Raw genomic sequence first — 23,020 nt, 5'->3', positions numbered from 1 at the left:
TCCGTTGTGTTGGAATATTAATCTGGAGATAGCCTGAGGACAGACAGCGAAGACATGGCGACAAGAAGACCGGTTAGGCATCGCACAGCCTCTGCGAGTAGTGTAATGTGCTCGTGCTGTAGAGGAAGCTCTGGAAATTGACAGCAGTAACAATGGCGGCGTTTACTGAGTGCTTGTTTTGTTCCAGGCACTCTGCTAAGTGCCTTGCATGCGTTACCTTATTGACGCTCGTAACAGCTGAGGCTGCTCGTGTACTATTCCCTTTGATGGAGAGGGACACTTGAGGATAAGGGCGCTCAAGTGAGTTGCCTAGGGCCACATTGCTAGTGAGTGGTGGTGCCAGTATTTGAACCTATGTCTGGCTGAGGCCATGCTTTTAATCATTGTACTCCAGCCCAGTGATTCTTAACCAGCCGTGTGCGTCAGAGTCACTTGTGAGCTCTTGAAAAATACACTTGCTTGGGGCCCCCACATTTCAGGATAGATGGGAGCTTTGCAGATGATTCTGATTTGCACCTTTGGTTGAGAACTGTCCCCCATCACCCTAAATGGCAGCATTTAAGGAGAGGCCGTGAATGGGGTAGTGGGGAGAGTCAAAGGGAATTCCAGGGCTTAGGGACTCGGGGACTAGAATCATGGCCTGAGATGGGGACATTGAGTTGGTTTAGGCAGGGAAGGTAATATGCTTGTCTTCATCGTGTGTTCAGTTTGAGGAAAACGTTAAAACGCCTAGTGAGCATTTTGAAGTTGCAGACATTAGAGAGGATGGGGCTAGAGAAATAAACTGAGGCGTCACACCGTGGAGTTCACCACCAAGGGAATGTGTTAAAATTAAACATTGGAGCCCTTCCCTGTACAGGTCCAAGGGAGAAGGCTTTCATACAGAAGGAGGGAGAGCCAGCGTGGTGCAGTATCAAAGCCCGAGTGCAGTATTTTAGGGAGTGGAATGATGACTTGGGGCTTTAGATGAACCAAGAAGGATGGAAACCAACCTTAGGAGACCCTGTTTGGTCTTATTTCCCAATTGATTTAGAGTTTCTAGTTTTAGACTACTTTAGAAAATGTGGTAAGATGCGTTTAGGGAAGTGTGAACAGAAGACAAGCTAGAAAAAAATATGGAGGCCCTTTACAAATAGTGGTATCCATGCGTCTTGACTCATTGCTGCCCCCACCACCCCACCTCATGCTCCACTTCTGTAAGGGAATCGAGTCCGTAGCACAAGGGAGAGTGGTATGTCCTTGAGAAGCTTCCAGGTGATGCTAGTACTGAGAGAAAAGCCTTCTGGGTGAGGTCTGCCTTCATTTACCATCTTCCTGGTTGAAAACCATTGGGGTGGAATAGAAGACAGTGTACCATGTGATCTGTGCCATGTGAGAACAGAAATGAGGTCATGCCTGAATTTATGGTTCATACTTTAGTGATGATTCTCCCTTGAGAGTTACTCCTGTGGTGAATCAGCAGCGTTGCTGAGGGGGTGGGTCAGATTCCTTTGGAATGTTGGAGCCATAGAAAGGTCGAGAACCATTGGTTAAAACTTATTCATGCTGCATAGGTCTGTAATTGTAGGGTTTGTATTAATTTGCTTGCTTTTTAATAAGAAAAGTATTGCCGCCTAGGTTTTCTCTTAAACTGCCTTCTATCTGTGTTTTACAGAAGTATGAAATGATAAAGACAGAAGAGATTCCCAATTTGGAAAACTCTAATTTTTCTACTAAAGTCATAAAAGACATTGCACAGAATATTTTATCATTTCTGAAATCTAATTGTACCAAAGAAGGACATACTTATTGGCTATTTAAAGGTGAGCTAATTCTTGAATGAATTAGTCATTAATTTGAGTGACTGCTGGAAAATGATGTTTACTTGTTTTGGGGTTTGTTTGTTGTTGTTTTTTTTCCAGCAAGTGGCAGTGACATAGTGAAGCTCTACGATCTCACCACTCTTTGTGAAGAAACTGAAGACAAATACCAAAACCCGTTCACGATGCCAGTGGCTATTCTCTTATATAAGTGAGTGCTTTAAAAAGCGAAATGAAGAAGTAGTAGCCTTGTGTGAAACTTTAAAGTGTTCATCCACACTATCCAAGTTAAGGCTTTTAAATACCTTTAGGTTTTCACAATTTGAAAAACAAATTGTACGTGTTTGTATGTGTGTATGTGTATATGTGTACACACACACGGACTGTGCCAAAATGAACTGAGGGGGGTAAAATACAATATTTAGTTGTTTAACTGGGGGGGTGTAAAATACAATATTTAGTTTAACTGGGGGGTGTAAACTACAATATTTAGTTTTTTCTTATAGGGAAGAAGGACACGCCTAGACTTGCGTCTTGTAGAGAATGATGACTGGGGAGTAAAATTGATACACACATTTGTTTTGCAGGGTTGCTTGCAACATGATGATGAAGAAGAATCAAAACAAAAAATACTATGGGACTATCAGAACATTGCTTCTTAATTGTGTTAAATTGTTGGACAAAAGCAGACATCCTCAAGTAAGATTAACACTTACGTGCTCTCTCAAAACGGTTCTAGTGCTGTGACAGAGAAGTGCTGTCTAGACGTTAAAGCCACCTGATTCACAGTCTGTAAATACCCATCTGGTGTGGCAGCGAATTCCACATGGGCTGTTGAGCACTTAAAATGTGCTTACTCTGAATTAAGATGTATTTTAAGTGTACAGTGCACACTGAATTGGAAGATTGTACACTTTACATGTTGAAATGATAATACTGTGTGTTTGCTGAATCAGATATAACATTAAAATTAATTTCACCACGTTTTTAATGTGGCCACTACTATACTTAAAATTTCGTGTCTGGCTCAGGTTCCATTTTTCTTGAATAGCACTGCCTTATACATTTAGAACTCCTGTACAGTGCTTTTTTTTCCCTTTGTTGCATCACTACCTGGAATTGGAAACCATTTTACACTATTTTAAGATCTATTTACACAAATGGATCTTGTTATTGCTGTTGGTATAATACGTTCACATTCCATCCTTCAGGACATAATACACCTCTTAAGATAATCTCTCAGTCACGAGCCCAAAGTTTGACACCGCCCTACCCTCAGTTGTCTGAATTTGACAATTGCAGTTTTGGTGTAAGGCTAGTTGTGGCCTATTTAAATTAGAGAAGGTGTGTAGTATATAATTTTGTTTGAAGATCCAAGTTAATTTTTATTGTAGCCACACATCCAGTTTAGAGATAAAGATTATCCTAGAGACCAAGCCAAGAGAAAACCTATTGAAGAACAATGGCAAAACAGTTTCTGACTTAAATATCTAATGCTGATTGTGGTGGTGGTGTTTCGTGGATGTTGAATAATTGATGTGAAAGTTAGAAGATGATGTTACAACTATTATGTGTCTACAAATAAGAATTACTTAATAACAGAGTGAATTAAATGGTAATATATACATGCCCATTTTACGAGGTAGCAGGATGAACTTTTCCCTCATTAAGCCAGTGGGGGTTTTCTCCCCTGGAACCGTGAATTGTATAGTAAATATTAGTTGCCTAGTAAAGGTAAACTTTTTTTATTTATAACTTGTAAAGAGAAATTCTGGTTTCTCGGTTGTTAGGGAGTGGTATCTTACTAATACTGTAGTCATGACACTTTATACATGAAAACTGTCTCCAGGGAAATACAGTAGCCACCATTTTTTAAGAGAGAGGGCTGGGTATGGAATAATTTCAGGGAATAAGAAACATATCAACCCATGAGGATGTTACAGAGCATGTTCAGAGTATTGGTAACTGACTTAGGAACATTTCTGTGTGTATCACAGTCTCTGGTGGAAACCACCTTGTTTGCAGACCTCCTTAAAGTAGTACAGTAGTAAAATAAATGTATTCCACTTTAGAGTGCTTGGTTTTGATGACAGTCACTTACACGTATTTCCCTTTCTTTTTATAAGATTATTGCTTCAGCCAATTACATGCTTTCAGAACTTTTCCAATTGGATGAACCTAAAAAAGAAGAAAGTCCAGAATCTCCTTTAAATGAGAATTCTGATGAAAGTTATAGTGAAGAGGAGGAGGAGATGCCGGACAGCGATGAAAATGGGTCCTATAGCACCAGTTCTGATCCTCCAGATGACAACAAAGCAGTAGCTATAATCAAGTCTGTTGGAGAATTGTCAGTTCCAGAAAAATACAAATCCATTCATCAAATCAGAGTAAGCATGGTACAATTTATATTAAAGTGGTATCAGTGGGAAAACAAACAGTTGTTACTGGAATACAGTTAGCCTCTCAAAAGATGGCGTTACTCAATAAACCCTTCATGTTCCAGAGTCTTACATTAGCTTTATGAATTCTAAATTCATAATTTTATAATTGTGCCAGAATAACTGACCCACATGCAAACCTGTGGCAGACACATCAGTGTATTAATGATTATGTGGGTGATTTTCCTTTCCAGTGACCAGTCAGAGTAGACTTGGGTGGCTTGTTGATTCATATATGGAAAGATTTGGTGCTTTATCTCTGCTACACGACAGTACTGTCTGTGACTGGGGCCACGTCATCTAGATTGGACGTGTCTCTGACCTAGTGAAGGCCAGATGGGTCCTAACAGCTTCCTACCCTCGGGTTTCTGTTGGTGTGGATTGTGTTGACTGTTGTTATACCATCAGTCTTTTTCCAGACAGTCTAACTATGTTTGCATTTTCCAAATTATAATTACTTTCCAGTCCTGCCGTCCTGTGATCAGATCCAGGTCTGCCTAAAAAGAGTTCTGGCTGTTCCTTGAACTGAAATATAGTCATATTTACAGATAATCTCTTACTTTAAGCTCAGAGTTTAACTTTTGGACAAGAAACTTTACATCCAGATAGGTTAGTAGATGACCCCTCTCTGTCACCGCGAAACCTTGCCTGTCTTTCTGCTCTTCTGTCTCTTCACTTTCCCCTCACACATACCCCCCTCACTGCGTTTTTTCTGTCTCTCAAACTCATCAAGATGGGGCCCAGCTGAGGTCCTTACATCTGCTGTTGCTGTGCTCGGAACTTAACCTTTCCCCAGACTTTTTATAGCTGCCTTTTTCTAAGCCTTAACTGAAGGTCTCCAGGAGACCGTCCCTGACGTCGCTGGCCAAAGCGTGCTCTATATTTATCTCCTTCTGGGAGGGGATAATCTGTACCTGACGTTGTGTTTGTTGCCTCTTCATTGGAACGTAAGCTCGCCGAACAAACACTTTGTACCTCCCGTGTCTCGAACACATAATGGGTGCTAGTAAATATTTGACCAAATGACTATAGGAAAAAGTATCTACTATCCATCTGATTTTCAGTGCACTTTCAGCTTGAACCCCATGGTGGAGTAAAAAAATACTTTTCTGATTATAAACAAAATTATTGACTGCAAAAGTGACACGTATTTAGGAAAATGTATTCTAACACAAGACCCTGGGTTTATGAGGCAATTAGATGGTAATTAAAGATATAGTGATAGGTTAGTTTACAGTTTTTTATAGAGACAACACTTTGTATCAATATGCGAAGCACTCAAAAAATGCAGTCACAGTATTCATCCAAACGAGTCTCTAGTTAGCTTTGCCTGCTCAGTGCACATTTTGAAACATGGAGTCCGCATGGCTCCAGAGCCACAGCCTCAGCACGCACTGACTGTGTCCTGGGCCAGATGACAACATTGGGGCTTCTCTCTGTAGAGTCCGAGCAGTGATTCCAGCCTCGCAGCATTCACCCACATGAGATGCTTCACGGAGGCCATTACACATCATATCACTTAATACAAGGAGGTTGTTAGTGGTTTTGCTCCTAATTAATGAGACGACTGGTGACACTTGTTAACTGATTGCTAAATTGATGACATTATTAACTGTGTTACTAAGTGTCAGTGCTAATTAGAAGTGGAGCTGACCGAGATTAGGTGTACATTTATCTAAAACATTGCTAGTCACATTCACTTTTTTGTCATAATAGAATTATTTAAAAACTTTTAAGAACTTAAAGCGACGTATATGCCGGAAGATATTTTTGTTAAGCAAGATTTTTTTGATGATGCTTATATCAGTTGAATCTGTAATTAAAACTACATTATTAACCTTAATACCTCACTAAGCGGAATACACAAGCAAACTTTGAAATTACTGATTTATAGAGTTTTAGTTATTCCCGGGAGTTGAGAACTATGGAGTTTGTCATATTGGTAGCATATTAATAATTTTAAATGTTTGTTTCTGAAGCCCAGTTGTGCATTTCCAGTTTGCCATGACACAGAAGAACGCTGTCGACTTGTCCTCAGCTACGTTCTGGAGGTAAATTTGGGTTTAGTCTTCACTGTTTCAGTAAAATTTATACTTGATATGCAAATAGCACTTGTTTATTCTGAATGATACTCTATGATTATTTTTTCCCTTTTAAGCATGAAGTGAAAACTAGGTTTTCCCAACTCTTTTAGGTCAAATGTAGTTTTGTAAAGTCTGTTTTCATACTATAAATTCAGTAGCCCAGATATTGCCTCATATTAAGTTTCTAGTTGACCTTCGGTTACATGTACAGTAAGTCTTTCTCCTTAAAGGGTTTAAAATCTGTGGATAGCAGCATCAAAAAAGAAAGTGACCTTCCTGCTGCAGACCCCAACACCCCAATCCCACTAAAATACGAAGATGAATCCACAAGGGGAGGTCCTGAGGGTCTGGAGAAGCAGATGGCCTTGTTTTTGGACAAAAGTAAGTTGAATTGATGTGCAAATGAGGCCCTTTTCAGTAGAATAATGTGCTAGTCCTTTGTCGACAGCAGTCTCCTGTCAATTAAGGTGTTCATTGAAGGGAACTCAGAAAAAGAATATCATGTGAATGGAAAGTAGAGGAAAATATCCCTTCATTCAAAGTATAAAACAGAGCAGGATCATTTTGATCCTTTGTAGATATTTCTAATAAGAACATAAGGAACCTGCTTCTTCCTGTCACCCCCTGTGGGACTAATGCCTTCGCCTGGCAGGGTTCTCCTAAGAAATGACTGCTTCAGAAACAGTGGTCCAGTGGCTAAGAGCACAGACGGCGGCGCCAGCCTGCCGGCTTCTGACCCGGGCTTTCCCAGGGCAAGTCGTTCCACTTTTTGAAGCCTTGTTTTCTCTCAAAATGGAGACCCTAATTGGGCCTACTTTACAGGGGTGTTAATGGATTAAATGAGTTAATATATGTAAAGTGCTTAGAACAGTGCACATAGATAAGCACCACACAAGTGTTTTATCATTACCTCATGGCCCTTGAGTAAGCTGGAAATGTCACCTCGTGTGTTACCTGGGAACAGCATTACATCACACACTTGTTAACGGTTTTGCACACGAACACAGTTGTGAACAAGGCCTTCATCTTATGCATCACAGAGTATGTGTATACAAGTAAAGGAAAAAAATCCGTGCACAATTAAAACCATAACGGAGACTGTTCATTACTTTAAAGTCTCATGTGTTGTAGCTAATCAAAAAAAGGAGAAATCTGGAGGCTGGGAGGCTAGGGGTGCGGTGCCCACAGCATTTTGTTCTTATCCGCACCTCACGTCTGCTGTGGTTTATGTCACCAGCTGTCTCCACCTCTACTCCAGGAGGTCTTCCAGGATAGAGGCCATTTAACTCCATGGCATTGTCTCTCGTGCCTAGCTAGTGCGTGGACAGATGTGGTCTTTTGTTGGCTGAAGAAGGGAGGAATCAGCTAGACTTTGCATCGAGTTCTGAGAGAGGAGACGGTCCACTAAGACGGGAGAGGAAAAACGGGCAACAGCAGTAACTTGGCTTTGGCTGACGGGTCGTTGGGGTGGCGTCCTGGCAAGTGACACTGAGCAAATGGAACTTAGGAAGTGAGCTAAGATGCTTGGCCACGATTTAATAAGTGGTGAGGAGCCATTTTAATGTTTTAGAACAGGATTCCACCGCGATGAAAGTTGTGCTTTAGGAAGGTAAACTTTTTGGCAGGGGGACATGTAGACGACAAAGGAGGCAGATACCAGTCATGAGTTGAGTTATGTCCGTGACCCTGAAAGAGAAGGACTGAGGTGGCAGCTGCAGAGGAGCCCTGGGAATCTCAAGTGCCAGTCGCTGAAACTGCCGTTTGGCTTCTTCGGTGTTAAGGAGCAAAGCATGGTCTTTGCCAGTCTGGTAGCAGTAGTGCCTACGCCTGGCGTGTTCCGATTGAGAAGCAGAAATGAGTTTTTGTACTGAGACTTACCTTCAAATAAAATATGCTGCCTTTTTTCCCCCGTGTCATAGTGGGCTCCCTTCAGAAGGGGAATTATTCCAGTCAATCTGGAATGATCCCTGGTTCTTGGCAACATAAAATGAAACTCCAGCTGATTCTCAAGTCATCCAAGGCCTATTATGTTTTGTCTGATGCTGCCATGAGTCTTCAGAAATATGGACGAGCGTTGCGATACATTAAGTTAGCTCTGCAGAGCCATGGTAAGTCGCTGTCAATGAATGTTTTTAATAGGTATTGGGAGGGGAGAACAGAGAAGTTATCGGAATCACAGCGACATTTTACTCCTGTTTCTGTTGTGAAGTTTAATTTTAAAACAACGTTTTCTAAGCTTGCATATTACCTAGTATTTTATTTTCTGCTCTGAGTAGTTTAGTATGTCTTCATTTTGAAATGCATGACGCCATGTTTGCTATCTGGCACAGTGAACGTAGAGTAGCTACAGTGATACAATGCTTTCAGCGGGTAACCCGTTTTCTTAGTATGTGCTGTATTTGTTAATTTTTAAGGCACTCTGTTTCTCCTTCCCGCCCTTTACACACAGATACTTACTGCTGCCTCTGCACCAACATGCTCTCTGAAGTGCTGCTGTTTCTTTCCCAATATCTGACGCTCTGCGGTGATATCCAGCTGATGCTGGCCCAGAATGCAAACAATAGAGCGGCATACCTTGAAGAGTTTAATTATCAAACAAAAGAAGATCAGGAGATTCTGCACAGCCTCCACAGGGAGTCCAGTTGTCAAGGTACGCCCGCCACATGGCGTTTCGTTCACCCTGGGGTTCTAGCCACTTGAGCGTACACTTACTGGAATGCATCCTGCAAAGTGGCAGCGCTGGTAGTCTTTTGATACTGCTCTGTTTTGTTTCATTTCTTTCTTTTAATATTGAGCATGCTTCTGTGTGTTTGTACATAAAATGGTTTTGAAATACTTTAAATTACTAATGACACGACTGGAACTGACCATAACATAAACTCTACGACAACGGTGTTGCCTCTGTGCACTTGTCCTCGGGCGGGTTTTCTAGGGAGCCGCCCTCGTAGTCAGCCAACCACCACGGTCTCCTTCCACAGAGGAGTAACAGGTGGTGAAAGTGGATGATTCCTGCGTGCTCAGATAACAGGCTCATCGCTTCTTACACTTAGTCATGGCTGTCTTGCCGAACGTACCCTCTTTTTCGAGTTGTCACATGTTAAAACTGGGAAATAGGAGAAGTTAGTCCACAGCTGCAGGGTCCCTGCCTGTCGGCTGGTACAGTGTTACAAGCATACTGCAACTTAGGTTGTAAAAGTATCGTGCAGTTGTTTTATTATACTCTTACGTTGTTTATATCATTTGATATCCACCATCCAAAAAATTTTGGACAGTTAACATCTAGAGAAGTACATTGGGGAAAGTATATTATTTCTCTTTTTTGTCCTATTTCTTCCCTTTTTCCCCTTCTAAGTTTCTCATTTTAATAGACATGACGAGATAATCCTCCGTGTTTTTACCACTCCCATCATATTAATTTCATTTAAATACTTCTTTGTGAGAGTGATGTATTTGAGTGTTATTAGCAAGAGTGCTACCTTGTTTCCCCTTGAATTTTGAGCTTTGCACCTAAGTGTACTCCAGTCCCCACTAGATGGCATGTTTAAGTCTTTGAGAGTTTACCTAGCAGCTTCTTTAGTGAGTCAAACTCACACCGGCAAACTATAATATACATAACAGTAGCAAACAGAGCTTTATTTCAAGAACCAGCTTCATTAATTAAAAACAAAAAGTGGTGTGCTCTGTATCAGTGGGCAACTTTTCAGTCTTGATACCAGTAAACACACACCTGGTAAAATCCAGGTCATGGGAATTGTTTGATATTTTTAGGCAGGAAAATATTTATTTTACTCAGATAGCAATGTCCTAAGAAATTGCAGTTTTCTAAATAAACTAAGAGATCTTTACTTTGAAACTTAAAATTTTTAATTGTACTGATTGAATCTTAGTGTGTCTGTACTATGTTGCATTGATTTTATTGTCTCAAGAATATAAGATTACTTAGATACTAAGCAAGAAGGGTTTACATGACTCATGCTGATGTTTCCTTTTTTTCTTTTAAGGATTTGCATGGGCAACTGATTTGTCTACAGACTTAGAAAGTCAGCTCTCAGTTAGTTGTAAGTGTTATGAGGCTGCTCATGAAATCTTGCAATTTAGTAACTTAAAAAGCCAAAACCCAGAACACTATGTACAAGTCCTGAAGAGAATGGGTAACGTCAGAAATGAAATCGGTGTGTTTTATATGAATCAGGCTGCTGCATTACAGAGTGAAAGAGTGGGTGAGTATATCTCTCACTGTATTGCCTATTCTATTAGAAAATCACGTTAATTTCCACGGTTCATGCAAAGAACTGAGGCACTTGATGTTATGTCATAAAAGGGGTGCTCTGTTAAAAAATCTGTATTCTTAAATTTCCAAAAAATAAAATTAGGAAAAAACATTTTTCCCCTTGAGAGTCATCATTTTAGTGTCCTCCATCTGATCAAGTCAGAAATGAATTGGACAGCAGCAGCCTGTGCTAGGCGGTGTGCCGGGTATGTAATGGCTAAAATGTAATTCCCCTCCGAGTCAGGAAACCAGGTGTGAATATACATCTCTGAAAAACTCTATAAATATAAATGCTGTGCAGTAGAAGAGTTGGGAAATGAGACATTTATTGACATTGTGGAGTTCTTAGCGGCTTTTGGGAAGATGTGGTTTGAGCAGATCGGTATGTGGGAAGTAGGATGTCAGCAGGTAGATACAAGTATGGGAAAGGGAGGGCTGTCCAGACTGAGTCAGCAGCATTAGGAAGGAGCCAGCGATGGAAGGTCCAGTGAATATTTAGAGTGGCGGCAAGTGGTGTTGTCATTGAGGCAGAGGTGATGGATTCAGCTGGGTCCGTGCTGAGTTTGAAATACCTGTGCACGTGTGGGTGGAAAGTCTGGTTTAAGTAGTCAGTTAGAAATGTGTGCTTAGAGCTACTCAGCTTCCAAAACATAGGTTAGGAACCATCCGTAGAGGTGCGATAGTTGAAGCCATGAGAATGGATGAAAATACAAAGGTGGACACATGAGGAAGGAGACGGGCTGAGCTAGAACTGAGGATGGCAGGTAGGCTGAATAAGTTATTAGGTGCCTGTTGATCTAGGAACTATGCTTGACATTAGGGATACAAAGAGTTCACTGCTAGTAGGAGAACCTGTGCTTTTAAAAAAAAATTTTTTTTTTTAGTATGTTATCTTTTTTATTGAGATAAGAACCTGTGCCTTTGAGGCGCCTCTGGAGAAGGAAGTCCGTGAAGGAGTATGAAAAGTAGTCGTCAGAAACCTGGGAGAATTAGGTGAAACAGACTGTGCCTCTTAAAACTCGGGGACTACGTCTTTTGAACCTGTTTGAAATAGTGCTTTGCTCAGATGTTTCTATTTGCTTGCTGTCACATCAGCCAATTAATGTGGAAGGGGGCTGTGTTTGAGTGTTGTAGCAGCCTGCTCGGCTGCCGTAACATAAAACCACAGATTGGATGGCGTACACAACAGAAATTTATTTCTCAGAATCTGGGAGCGGGAAGTCCAAAACCAAGGTGCCAGCAATTGGATTTCGCTGAGGCCTCAGTTCTTGGCTCGCAGATGTCCACCTTCTCACTGTGTCCTCGCCTGCTCTTTTTTCAGTGGGTGTCCCTGGTGTCTGCCTCTCTTCTAAGAGCATCGGACATGTTGGGTTGGGGGCCCCCCCTCATTTAATCTTAATTACTTCTTTAAAGGCCCTATTTCCAGATACAGTCCCGTCAGGGTTAGGGCCTCACCATGAATTTGGGGGTGGGATGAGAGCAGTGCACTGCGGTGGATCCCAGGGGCTAGCCCTCCAGTAGGCGTGCTGTCCTGCCATCCTCCCGCCACATCAACAGACTGATGTCTACTGACGCAATTCTTTTTTTTTTTCTTTTTAATGAAGTGAGCAAAAGTGTGTCTACTGCAGAGCAACAGTTGTGGAAGAAAAGCTTTTCTTGTTTTGAAAAAGGAATTCACAACTTTGAGTCAATTGATGATGCCACAAATGCCGCCCTTCTACTGTGTAACACGGGAAGACTCATGCGGATCTGTGCGCAAGCCCACTGCGGCGCGGGCGACGAGTTTAAACGTGAATTTTCACCAGAAGAAGGCTTGTACTACAATAAGGTAATGCGTCTGTTACATGCTGGCCCTCAGCCGCTCTTCCTCATTGTCATTACCTTTGCCATTGCTCTCCTAAAATATTACAAAACTAAAATAACGAAAACTGGGGTGAGGCACAGAGCCAGACAAATTATTAAGACACTTGGAAACTGACCTGAGAAAACTAACCATGTGGTATTGAAGATGGCATATTGAATTGGTAGGGAACAGATGAGTAGTCAGGAAATTGTGTTGGCCTAACCAGAGTAAATGTCAAGTGGGTTAAAGATGGACAAGCAGCAGTGAAACTACCAGAAGAAAATACAGGAAGAAGTCCACTTGATGGGATGGGAAAGAAATTTGCCTGCATAACACAGGAAGCAGAAATCACAGAGTGAAAGATGGATACATTTAGATGTATAACAATAAAGTTTTTAAAGTGTACAACAGAAAGCAAAATGGAAAAAAAACACAATCTGGGGGAAGTATTTATAGCATATATGACAGATCAGAGTTCATAAAATCTTGATATATAAAGGACAGTTAAAAATCATTGAAAATAAACTGCCCCAACAGAAAAAAGGGCAAATGACCTTGAACAAAAAATTCATACATGTAAAAAAGGTAAATGGTTAATATGTAAGAAAATTTTCAAAATTTAAATTTTTATGGAATTTAAAAATGGAGATTCTTGTATTTATACATCAAGTTACCAAATATTTTTTGGCGAGTGGTGCCCTCCAGTGTTGGAGAGGGCGCAGAAAACAAGAGCATGGGTTTAATTGAATGTAGGGATCCCCCACTTTTTGAAAGTTGGCTTTTACAAAAGTCACTTGGCTTTTATAAAAAGCCTACGTGAGAGCCTGTTTTTGCTAAGCAAAGGAAATCTGAAGAGAATTTTTCATTTTATGAAGAAAAGCGACAGTAGCGCTCAGCATGTGTTTTGCAGCCAGTATGGAGGCAGCGCACACGCCCGAGCGGAGAGTGAGCAGAGTGGCCGCTGCAAGCTCCTTCCGGGAACCATGCAGCATCTCAGGAGCAGGCTGCCACAGCTTTGAACTGCGTCTGAGCGTCTGTCTTTATTTCAGTTTATTTTGTGTATCTGTTACCAAGGTGCAGCTTAAAGTATCAGAAAAGCCTAAGAGCTTCTAAAGGGGGTTAACGCTTAGCATAAAACTGGACATAATTAGGTGTTTTGATTGTGGCAAATAAAAAAAAAAATGTGCATGCGTTGAATTTGGGGTCTGGGAACACAAGAATTTTTCCATATTAATGGTAATTGCTTCTTCGATTTACACCATTTCGGCTTATGAAAGATTTCATAGGAACGCCGTGCTTTCAGATAGTGGGTGGGGGAAACCTGTACTTCAATGCTGTATAAATTTACTTCGGTGAAGAATGTTCATGGCATGGTAAACTTTAAAGTAAGAGACGTTGTTTTTGTTTTTCTTTTTTTGAAGTTTACATATACACAGAAGAAAGAGTGGATAAGTACACACAAGAAATGTGGAAGTTATTGCTGCGTGACGGAATTAAGTGTGGTTCAATTTGCTTAAATATAATGAGCATGTGTTTCAGAACGGGGTTGGCAAAAGTGAGAGGAGTTGCTTCTTTATACAGTCAAATCTGGCAAATTTTTATCCTTAGAATCATCAAATTATATTTTCTAGTTATTATCTAAACTGTAATGTTCATTTAGAAAGGGAAAAAAAGTGAAGGAAGACCGTGCATCCTCATTCGTCAGCGTGAGGCAGAAAGCACTGAGGCTCACCACAGACTGAGATGGAAATGGGGGTGGTGAAAGTCCCCTTTACGTAACTTAACTCACAGAAATAGTTTCACTCGTTCACTCTTTTCCTTTCCTCCTAACATTGTCTTTTTGTAAATTCTCCTCAAACTCAATTAACATCTGAGTGACACTGAAGCATGTTTCATCTTACTGTGGTAATGGCATTTGTTTAAACTGAGTCAGAACTGGGTTTTTCCTCCCCCACAGGCCGTCGATTACTATTTGAAAGCTCTGAGGTCATTGGGAACACGAGACATACACCCCACTGTCTGGGACTCGGTGAACTGGGAGCTGTCCACTACTTACTTTACTATGGCAACGCTACAGCAAGATTATGCTCCGTTATCTAGAAAAGCTCAGGAGCAGGTGATGATGTTTGCTGGGTTCTAAAGGAAGTCTGTGACTTGACATATTCCCTTAATGTGACTGAGCGTCTTTGCCTTGACACGCGCGCGGTATTTCAATGTTTTTGAACTGCTTATGGAAGATTATACACTTGCTTTTTTTTTATTTCCCTCCCACTCAACAAAAAATAGATTGAAAAAGAAGTCAGTGAGGCTATGATGAAGTCCTTGAAACACTGTGACGTGGACTCGGTGTCTGCCCGGCAGCCTCTTTGCCAGTATCGAGCTGCTACCATCCATCACAGGCTGGCATCCATGTACCACAGTTGTCTGAGGAATCAGGTACTGCCATTCAAATACAGGTTCAATGCCGAGTCCATTTAAGTGTTCTGGGCACTTGTCTTACATTTCAGCGTACATTTTAAATGCCATCTACTCTATTAGCTACTTTAGAGAAACTGGGATTATTCCCCTCTTGCTTATGCCGTGTATTTTTCTCTACTATAATTGATTGGGTCTTAGTTTGCAAAATTATATATTTGCCTGGGTGTATTATTTTGATCTTTAAAAATATCATTAGGCTTTATAGGAATGGTTTTATAGTTAATTTTGAAGTACTTACCTCCCAGCTTTTAAACTTTTTATTGTGAAATAGAGCATATATGAGGTGTGATAAAAAACTACAATGAATGTTTAAATAAAAAAGATATATTACAGTAAAAGACACATTGCCATTCATCCCCCTCAAAATACTGCCCCTCACTTCAAACACACTTATGCCATCGTTCTTGCCACTTTCTAAAGCAGTTCTGGAAGTCCTCTTTTCCTGAGTACCTTTAGTTGCGCTGTCGTGGCTGCCTCAGTGTCCTGAATTGATTTAAAACGTTTACCTTTCATAGTCATTTTGACTTTGGGGTAGAGCCAGAAGTCACACATTGCGAGATCGTGTGAATAAGGTGGAAGAGGACACACCGTAATGTTTTTATTTGACAGAAATTGCCATGTACCAGAAGTGATGTGTGACACGGAGCATTGTCATGATGGAGGCTGAAGTAAAGACACAAAAGAGGACTCCCAGAGCTGCTTCAGAAAGTGGCAAGAACGATGGGATAAGTGTGTTCGAAGTGAGGGGGTGTATTTTGAGGGCGATTAATGGCAATGCGTCTTTTACTGCAATACATTTGTTTTTATGTAAACATTCACCATATCTTTTGATCACGCCTTGTGTGTGTGTGTGTGTGTGTGTGTGTGCGCATATATATATGCACATAGAAAATGTGTGTGATGCATGTGTATAGTTTAAAGGATAACAAAAAGAAGCCCCTTCCTATCTCACCCTTCCCTGTTGAGTCTCCTCCAAACCCACCTGGAGTAACACTGTCCTGGATTTTCCATTATATACGTACCTTTTCTGTGTTTTACCACTTAAATGGTATGTTTACATTTTACCTGCTTGTGAATTCATAGAACTAATCATACTGTATATATCCTTCTGTGGCTTACTGCCTTTCATTGGCTTCGTGTTTTCAAGCTTCTTCCAGGTTGCCGCATATAACTGTTCATTTTCTCAGTTCAGTAGTAGTCATTACATGAATATATCACAGTCGATTTATCTAGTCTGTGATTAGTGAACTTCTGGGTTGTTTCAGTTTGAGGCTGTTAGAAATAACTGTAAACAGTCTTATTTATACATGAGTCCTGGTGCCCAGGTAGATGCATGTATTTCTAAGAACAATCCGAGGCCTAGGTAGAAGCTGCCTTCCTTCAGACAGGTTGCCTTGCTTCTCCCAGGAGTCTTGTGCTTAAGCTTCTCAGGGATGTTTTCTGTTCTTTTGTTTTCCCTTTTTCAGCTCAGTACCAGAAGATGTTTCCTGCAGTCCCTTGGGGCATGGGTTTACTTCTGGGTTGCCCGTAGCCTTTGAGCTCCAGTTTAGTCGGGGAGCACTTCTTTCCCCCTTGAGCTGGCCTTGCCCATAGGAGGCCCCCGGCCAAAATTCAAGCCTGCCCGTGTGGCCTGATACCCTCAAGGCAAAAGCAAGCTTCAGAGTTCCAGGACAGTTCAGTGGAGGAGCACGGTCTTTTCAGCCGATAGCGCGGGGGAGGCTGGGTACCCGTATGCAGAATGCGCTTGGACTCCTGCCTCACGCTGTATGCCGGCTTAACTGAACGTGGGTTCAAGATCTGCATGTAAAGGCTAAAACGCTAAGACTTGCAGGACCCCGCCATCGCTAAGAAGCAGTTAGTGGTGCAGGTAGAGACTGGAGGAGGTTGCTGCTGGGAAACCCCGGCCTCAGGACTTGTTTCCTTTACCTCCGGTCCTAGGTGGGTGATGAACACCTCAGGAAACAGCACCGGGTGCTGGCCGACCTTCATTACAGCAAAGCTGTGAAGTTCTTCCAGCTCCTGAAAGACACTCCCTGTGAACTGCTGAGAGTACAGCTAGAAAGAGTAGCGTTTGCAGAATTCCAGATGACCAGTAAGTCTCACTTTTCACTTCTCAGGTTTGTGCACATTGCTTGCTGGGGGATTGCCTTAGAGGGAGGCAGGCCGGTGGCTCTGTCTGAGATGTAAGGAATACTGTTTGCTTATTGGCCCTGCGTCAGTGTCTTTGTGGGGACCAGGAGAAGTCTCTACAGTTTCTGAAGTGCTTTTTACAACTTAGAGAAATGGATTAGATTATGTACAATGACTAGAAATATTGAAATACAGCCTATGATCCCTTATTTGAAAAAAAAATTATGAGAGTCATTTGGACAAAGATTTAAATCCTCACGAACAACTTAGGAATGCAGAGACAATGGTAAAAGAGTCGTGGTCCTGTGGGTCTCTTTAAACGTGCAGCCGATACTGGCCGCTGTGGATTGTGGTTCTAGAACAGGCAGATCCTGAACAAGGTATCTGGGTGGGATGTGAAAGGAAGGGTAGGGTGGGAGGCAGTGAGGCTGCTTGATTGTCTCCGCGGCAGGGAATAGGGTGTCTGCATCCCGGAATGGGCCCCCTCCCCCCGAGTCTCAGCTCGCTCATATGCCTGCTCCCCTTCTGCAGGGGAGTCTTGTGAGAAATGCCTCTTGTACGGAAGAAACAAACAGTATTCGGAGTACTGCAATTCATTTGGTTTCGTTTCAGTTGTTTCCTTCTATAAAACTAAAGGAAAGGTAATAGTTAACATACATATGACTCTCTGTTCAGTATTTCTGGGAGGATACACGAGAAACTGACAACATTGCTGCCTCTGGGGCGGGGGCCTGGGGGGCTTTCACCGAGGTGAATTGTACACGTTGTGAGACTGGATTACCTATTCAGAACAGTTTTTTAAATGCTTTTTACTAAAAGCATTTTTGTTAACTTTTTGCCAGTATATATGTAAGAATGCCTGGCTGGGTGTGTGGGTGGTCCCCTGGGATGAACAGTAGCTCTTTCTGGGGTAGCTTTGGGGTGGTCTTTTTTCATTTCCATCTTGGAATTTTCTGCCATGTTTGAATTCCTTGAAGTGAGCAGGCATCTTTTGTATAAAAAAGACATACTGGGAACAAATTTGTTAAGGTGGTAAGTATGTGTGATTAATTCTCTTTTAAAAAAATATTTAATACTATAAGTACCTGAGAAAAGTAATGTGAATATTTGGTGGGTTTTGTTAGCTAGATTTGTCAGCCAGGTTAATCAGTGCTCTAGTGTGCAGCACCTTTACCCGGTCTCATTTTACCCAGTCCTGTTTTCTCTAGTACAGTAGGACTCGAATCTAGCTCCTAGCGTCTCTCTTACCTGCGCCCTGCCCCAGTCGCATTTCCATACATAATCAGCGGCTTGCCTTCCTGAGGCCAAGATCTGCAGTGAAATCATAAATCTCTACTGATTATTAAGATAACAGGTGGTTTATACTATAAAGAAAGAAGGCAGCAGTTATTCCCCTCTGAAGAGTTGGGGGGTCCCCTAGACCACTTTATGTCTCACACCATCTACAAGTCTGGGGTTCCCAAAAATCATCTGCAGGTTTGACAGTTCACAGAAGGACTCGGCAGAGCTCACTGAAGGGTGTTACACTCGTGGTTACATTTGTGACACAGAAAGAAAATCATCCAAGGGAGGAGGCACCTGGGGCACAGTTCAGGAGAGTTCTGAACCCGAAGCTTCTTGAGAAGCTGGTAGTCCTCTCCCCATGGAGTCAGTGCTAAATGCCCCAGCAGTGATAAGTGACAACATGCACGGAGCATTTCCCACAGGGAAGCTCACCCACGCTTTGGTGTCCACAGTTTTTATTGGGACACCAACAGACAGGGCTAACTGCCACATGGCTGACCTTTGTCTCCATCCAGCCCCGCTGGAGGTCGTGGGGCCCAAAGCCCCCACAATAAATCAATTATTAGGCCCAGGGTCCCACAGGTCAACAAAGACTTTTTGTCAGACAGGATATTCCAAGGGCTGAGCAGTCACATCCTGGGAGCCGAGGGCACAGGCCAAGTCTGAACAGGGTAAGTCCCTGCCACACACCACCTCGTACACAGCTGGCATAAGCGCCCAGAGGGCACACACACACACACACACACACACACACACACACAACTAGCGTAAGCGCCCAGAGGGCACACCACACACACACACACACACACACACACACACACACAACTAGCGTAAGTACCCAGAGGGCACACACCACACACACACACACACACCCACACCCACCCACCCACCCACCTCCACTAGCACAAGCTCCTAGAGAGCAGGGCAGAGATGCTTTGTGGTGTCTGACCACTGTAGAAATTTTACTCAGGTCCTAGAATCAAATGAAACCTGACTCAGCTGGTCTGACCTTCCGCTTTTAACAGTAAATGGATCCGGGTATTTTACAGTTAGGACAACTGACACCATTGCTTCGGACACATGACCAGTTTCCTGTGGCCGCTAAGTAGTGGGGCGACCTTCCGGCTGGCCCCTTAACTGCTGGCTCTTACTCCAAATGGGTTGTGTTCTCACCCCAACAGAACACTGGGAGGCAGGGAAATAATTAGTATTTCTTGCTTTGTCTAGACTTCATATTTTTCTCTAGGGATAATTACTAAACAAAAGCTGGAGTTCAATTTGGTGGGATTCTTGTGACTACCTTTCCAGTGCTTGAAAAATCAGAATTGTCATTAGTACATTGACGTTGGATGGGTGTCTAGACTTATATTTAAAGGAATGATCATTTTGTGCCTTAACACTCTAGGTCAGAATAGCAATGTTGGAAAATTGAAAACACTATCTGGGGCTCTTGATATAATGGTGAGAACTAAGCATGCGTTCCAGCTCATCAGAAAGGAGCTTGTGGAGGAATTGGCCCAGGTAAATGGATAAAATAATTGTCTTTGTTTTTTATGTGTCTTGTGCTAAATGGCGAATGTATCGAGTGAGCGTATGGAATGCGTGTATGTGTGTATATGTGTTTACATACATGCATACGTGCATCTGCTCTGCATAAAAACGCAGTGATGTATTATATTTTGTTGTAATTATTATTAACTCTTTTTTTAATATGTAAGTATATCTTTTAAGTTTTTTTCTTTAACCACATCGACCTTGATTAGTAAGGCACTGGGAATAACATAGTCTCTGTTAAGTTTTGCTTTGCGAGTGTGTGTGTGTGTGTGTGTGTGTGTGCGCGCGTGCACGTGCGTGTGTGTATTTTTGGAGAAAGAAAAAGCGTGTCCTCTTTTATCATTTCTACTAAACTGCCGGGAGCAGGTGAGGCTTTCCAGTCGGGAAAGTCCTTGTAGCTTGCTGGGCATCCCAGCATTCACGCTGTGGGCCTCCCAGCGTTCACGCTGTGGGCCTCCCAGCGTTCACGCTGTGGGCCTCCCAGCGTTCACGCTGTGGGCCTCCCAGCGTTCACGCTGTGGGCATCCCAGCGTTCACACTGCCTTCCAGAAGCTTCCCCGCGTCTCCATGGTACACCCGCCTACTCCTCTCTTGGCCCTGGTTCGTCAAACCCTGTAACGTACCCCTTTCCATCGTGCTACTTCAGCCTCTGATGTTGGAAGGGAGATTTTTATTCAGGAATTGTTTCTTCTTTATAAGTGTGAGATCATTTTATGATCTCAGAGGAGGAAGGAGGAAGAGGTGGCCTCGTCACAGCCACCCCACCGCCAGCAGGGCTGTCCCTGAGAAAAAAGTGATCTCGGGTTTGCTGGCTGTTTGTTGTTGGCTTAAAGCTTGCTGGATTAATGAACTCACGTCCGTCGCTTCAGTATGAACTGCAGTCGTCGGGGAACTCAGGTGATGAAATAACGTCTTGTTGTTTCAGCCTAAGAGCGAGGAGACTACGCCCGTTGCTGATTCTTCTCCTGGTCTGAATCGAGAAGAGGTGCTCAAACTCCTCAGTATATTTGAATCCCGGTTGTCATTCCTTCTCCTTCAGTCCATCAAACTGCTGTCTTCAACTAAGAAGAAAACGGGGTAAGTCAAGTTGTTCTTTGTGGAAATTTCTCTCCCAGCACGTTGCTTGTAGAAGGCACGTAGGTCATCCGTACTGAGCCTGTGGAAGGCTAGGTTGTGTTCGCTCCTGTCTGACGTGGGTGGTCCAGAATCTTCCCAGGGAGCCCCCTGTAGACTGCACTTATAGACACAAAGAAATGGCGCTTCTTAACGGGAAATATGCCTCTTGGTTGTGAGGTTTGCTCCGTGGCCCAGGGGAGGAGCACTGTTGTTTGATGCCGCCCTCTCGTCGGCCCGTTGTTAGTCATCCGCATCTGCTCGGTGCTGTGTGGACAGCTCGGTGCTGTCCCTGGTGCACAGCAGGGGACTTGGCATATTAGCAGGTACGCATCTTTTGAAGAAGCCAAGGGAGACAGTGTGTGTGGTTACACAAAGTTGAAAAACTCATGGCTTTTCCTGTTTAACAGTACTGGGTAAATTTTTTCTTAATTTTATAAATATATGATATGCGAGAAACAGTGGTTCAACGATTTTTCACAGATCAGTGGCTTGAATGATGGGCTAACAGGCAAATAGTTCAGTCTTATAATATCTTTTATAATCCTAACAGTCGTATATATGACCTAGGTAATTTTGATTTTAGTGGTGGGTCCTATAACCTGTTCATTCAGGTTTTTAATATTCTGCTGAAAAAAATTCTAATCTGACGTTTTCGTGCATGATACTATTTAGCTAATTGGTGTTAATTTTTCAAGGTTTATTAAGTAAAAAAATGTATTAAATGTGATACTTGTGTTGATCCGATTGATACGTTGACAGGTTTCAAAACATAGAGAATTATCAGTTACCAGGTCAGTGACTTTCTCTCATGTTTCACTGATGAAAGCATGTGTAATTGTATTGTGAAGATAAAGACATCCTGTGCGCTGGCCCAGTTATTCTTCATGATTTAATGAACATTTCTTTTTGAAGTAAAAGGAAATCAAAACTAGACTTCAAAAGAAATACTAATATGCTTCCGTTTTGTTTTGGCTGTTTCTCCCCCTCCCACCCCTGGCCAAAGAAAGATTAAACTGAGCTTAGTAATTAAAATGTTATCTTAATTTTCTTAGAATCCTCAAGAATTGCTGTGCAATCTAAGAAAATTAGGATGTGTTCAATTTAAAACAATTTTTGTTTTCTGTTTGAGATTATGCAGGCACTTCCTCTCATGACAACTGCGTTGGTGGTGCCCTGCTTGAAACAGTTGTGTTTCTTCTTTTTGGATTAAGAATCTGTTTGCTCTTGTACTGTAGCTCAGTAGTCACTGCGTTAGCAGATTGGAGCCCCTTCATCTTCTGATGGCTTTGGGGTTTAATATAATAAAAAACAACAAAAATAGAAGTAATCTCAGAGGGTTTGGGAAGTCCTTGACCATAGTGCAGAGGACAGGCCCTTCAGGTTTATGGGTTGTTCCCAGCCAGGTGTGTACATTTCATATTCTGTTAACGTCAGTAAAAAGGAAAGTAGAATGGAAGTTAGTTGCCTTTGGACAAAAGATAACACTATAAAATGATAGAACCTTTCTGAATACAGTTCTTGGTTCAATGAACTGATGAGAGTGAATTGAGGGAGGAGATAATTGTAGAGATTAGAAGAGTAAGATTTAAGATTCAGAATTATGATCAGAACAGTTCAAAGGGTTTTAAAATTTATGATCCCAGCAGCCATCAGTTATCTTGAGGCATTTGGCTAAAATGTCGTATCATTGTCTATGGAGAATTCATATTTAGAACATTGCTTATAATTATTAAGTGCTGTTGCCTTGATTTCTGTTAGATAGGAGTTTAAATTTCTTATAAGGTTATCAGAGGTTTCATGAATGTCAACCGCCCCCCCCCAAAAAAAAAAAATGGAACGTGGAGCGATCTTAGGCCCAAACCAGAGATAGTGAACATATTTTGAACTGTCACTTTTTCTGTACCATGGGTGGTGTTGAGGGGAAGAGATGGGGAGATCTGCCTGATAAAAAGAGGGGGAGAGGCGCAGTGGGTCTCAAGTAGTGTGAGGGGGCCCACGGTGGTTCCGGAGGGGCCTGTGTCAGG

The 23,020-nt window shown here is 42.2% G+C and overlaps 1 protein-coding gene across 4 annotated transcripts in view; it reads left to right on the top strand.

Moving 5' to 3' along the window:
• Positions 1–23,020, top strand: part of EDRF1 (erythroid differentiation regulatory factor 1) — a 37,379-nt gene that overhangs the window by 12,360 nt on the left and 1,999 nt on the right. For 3 of the 4 annotated variants that reach the window (XM_019742210.3, XM_019742208.3, XM_019742211.3), the window contains 15 exons: positions 1,655–1,802; positions 1,902–2,010; positions 2,387–2,498; positions 3,926–4,186; positions 6,217–6,288; positions 6,552–6,702; positions 8,241–8,429; positions 8,771–8,971; positions 10,323–10,541; positions 12,196–12,419; positions 14,392–14,550; positions 14,721–14,870; positions 16,851–17,004; positions 19,732–19,847; positions 20,806–20,957. In XM_019742210.3, coding sequence (XP_019597769.2) covers positions 1,655–1,802; positions 1,902–2,010; positions 2,387–2,498; positions 3,926–4,186; positions 6,217–6,288; positions 6,552–6,702; positions 8,241–8,429; positions 8,771–8,971; positions 10,323–10,541; positions 12,196–12,419; positions 14,392–14,550; positions 14,721–14,870; positions 16,851–17,004; positions 19,732–19,847; positions 20,806–20,957 — 2,417 coding nt within the window. The other variant, XM_074338818.2, reaches the window with a different exon arrangement.

This window comes from Rhinolophus sinicus, chromosome 15 (assembly GCF_057876585.1).
Source record: "Rhinolophus sinicus isolate RSI-liver-muscle chromosome 15, RSI-T2T, whole genome shotgun sequence".
In the NCBI taxonomy this organism is placed as follows: domain Eukaryota; kingdom Metazoa; phylum Chordata; class Mammalia; order Chiroptera; family Rhinolophidae; genus Rhinolophus; species Rhinolophus sinicus.
Note: the sequence above shows the minus strand (reverse complement) of the source record. Positions and strands in the feature narration are given on the sequence as shown.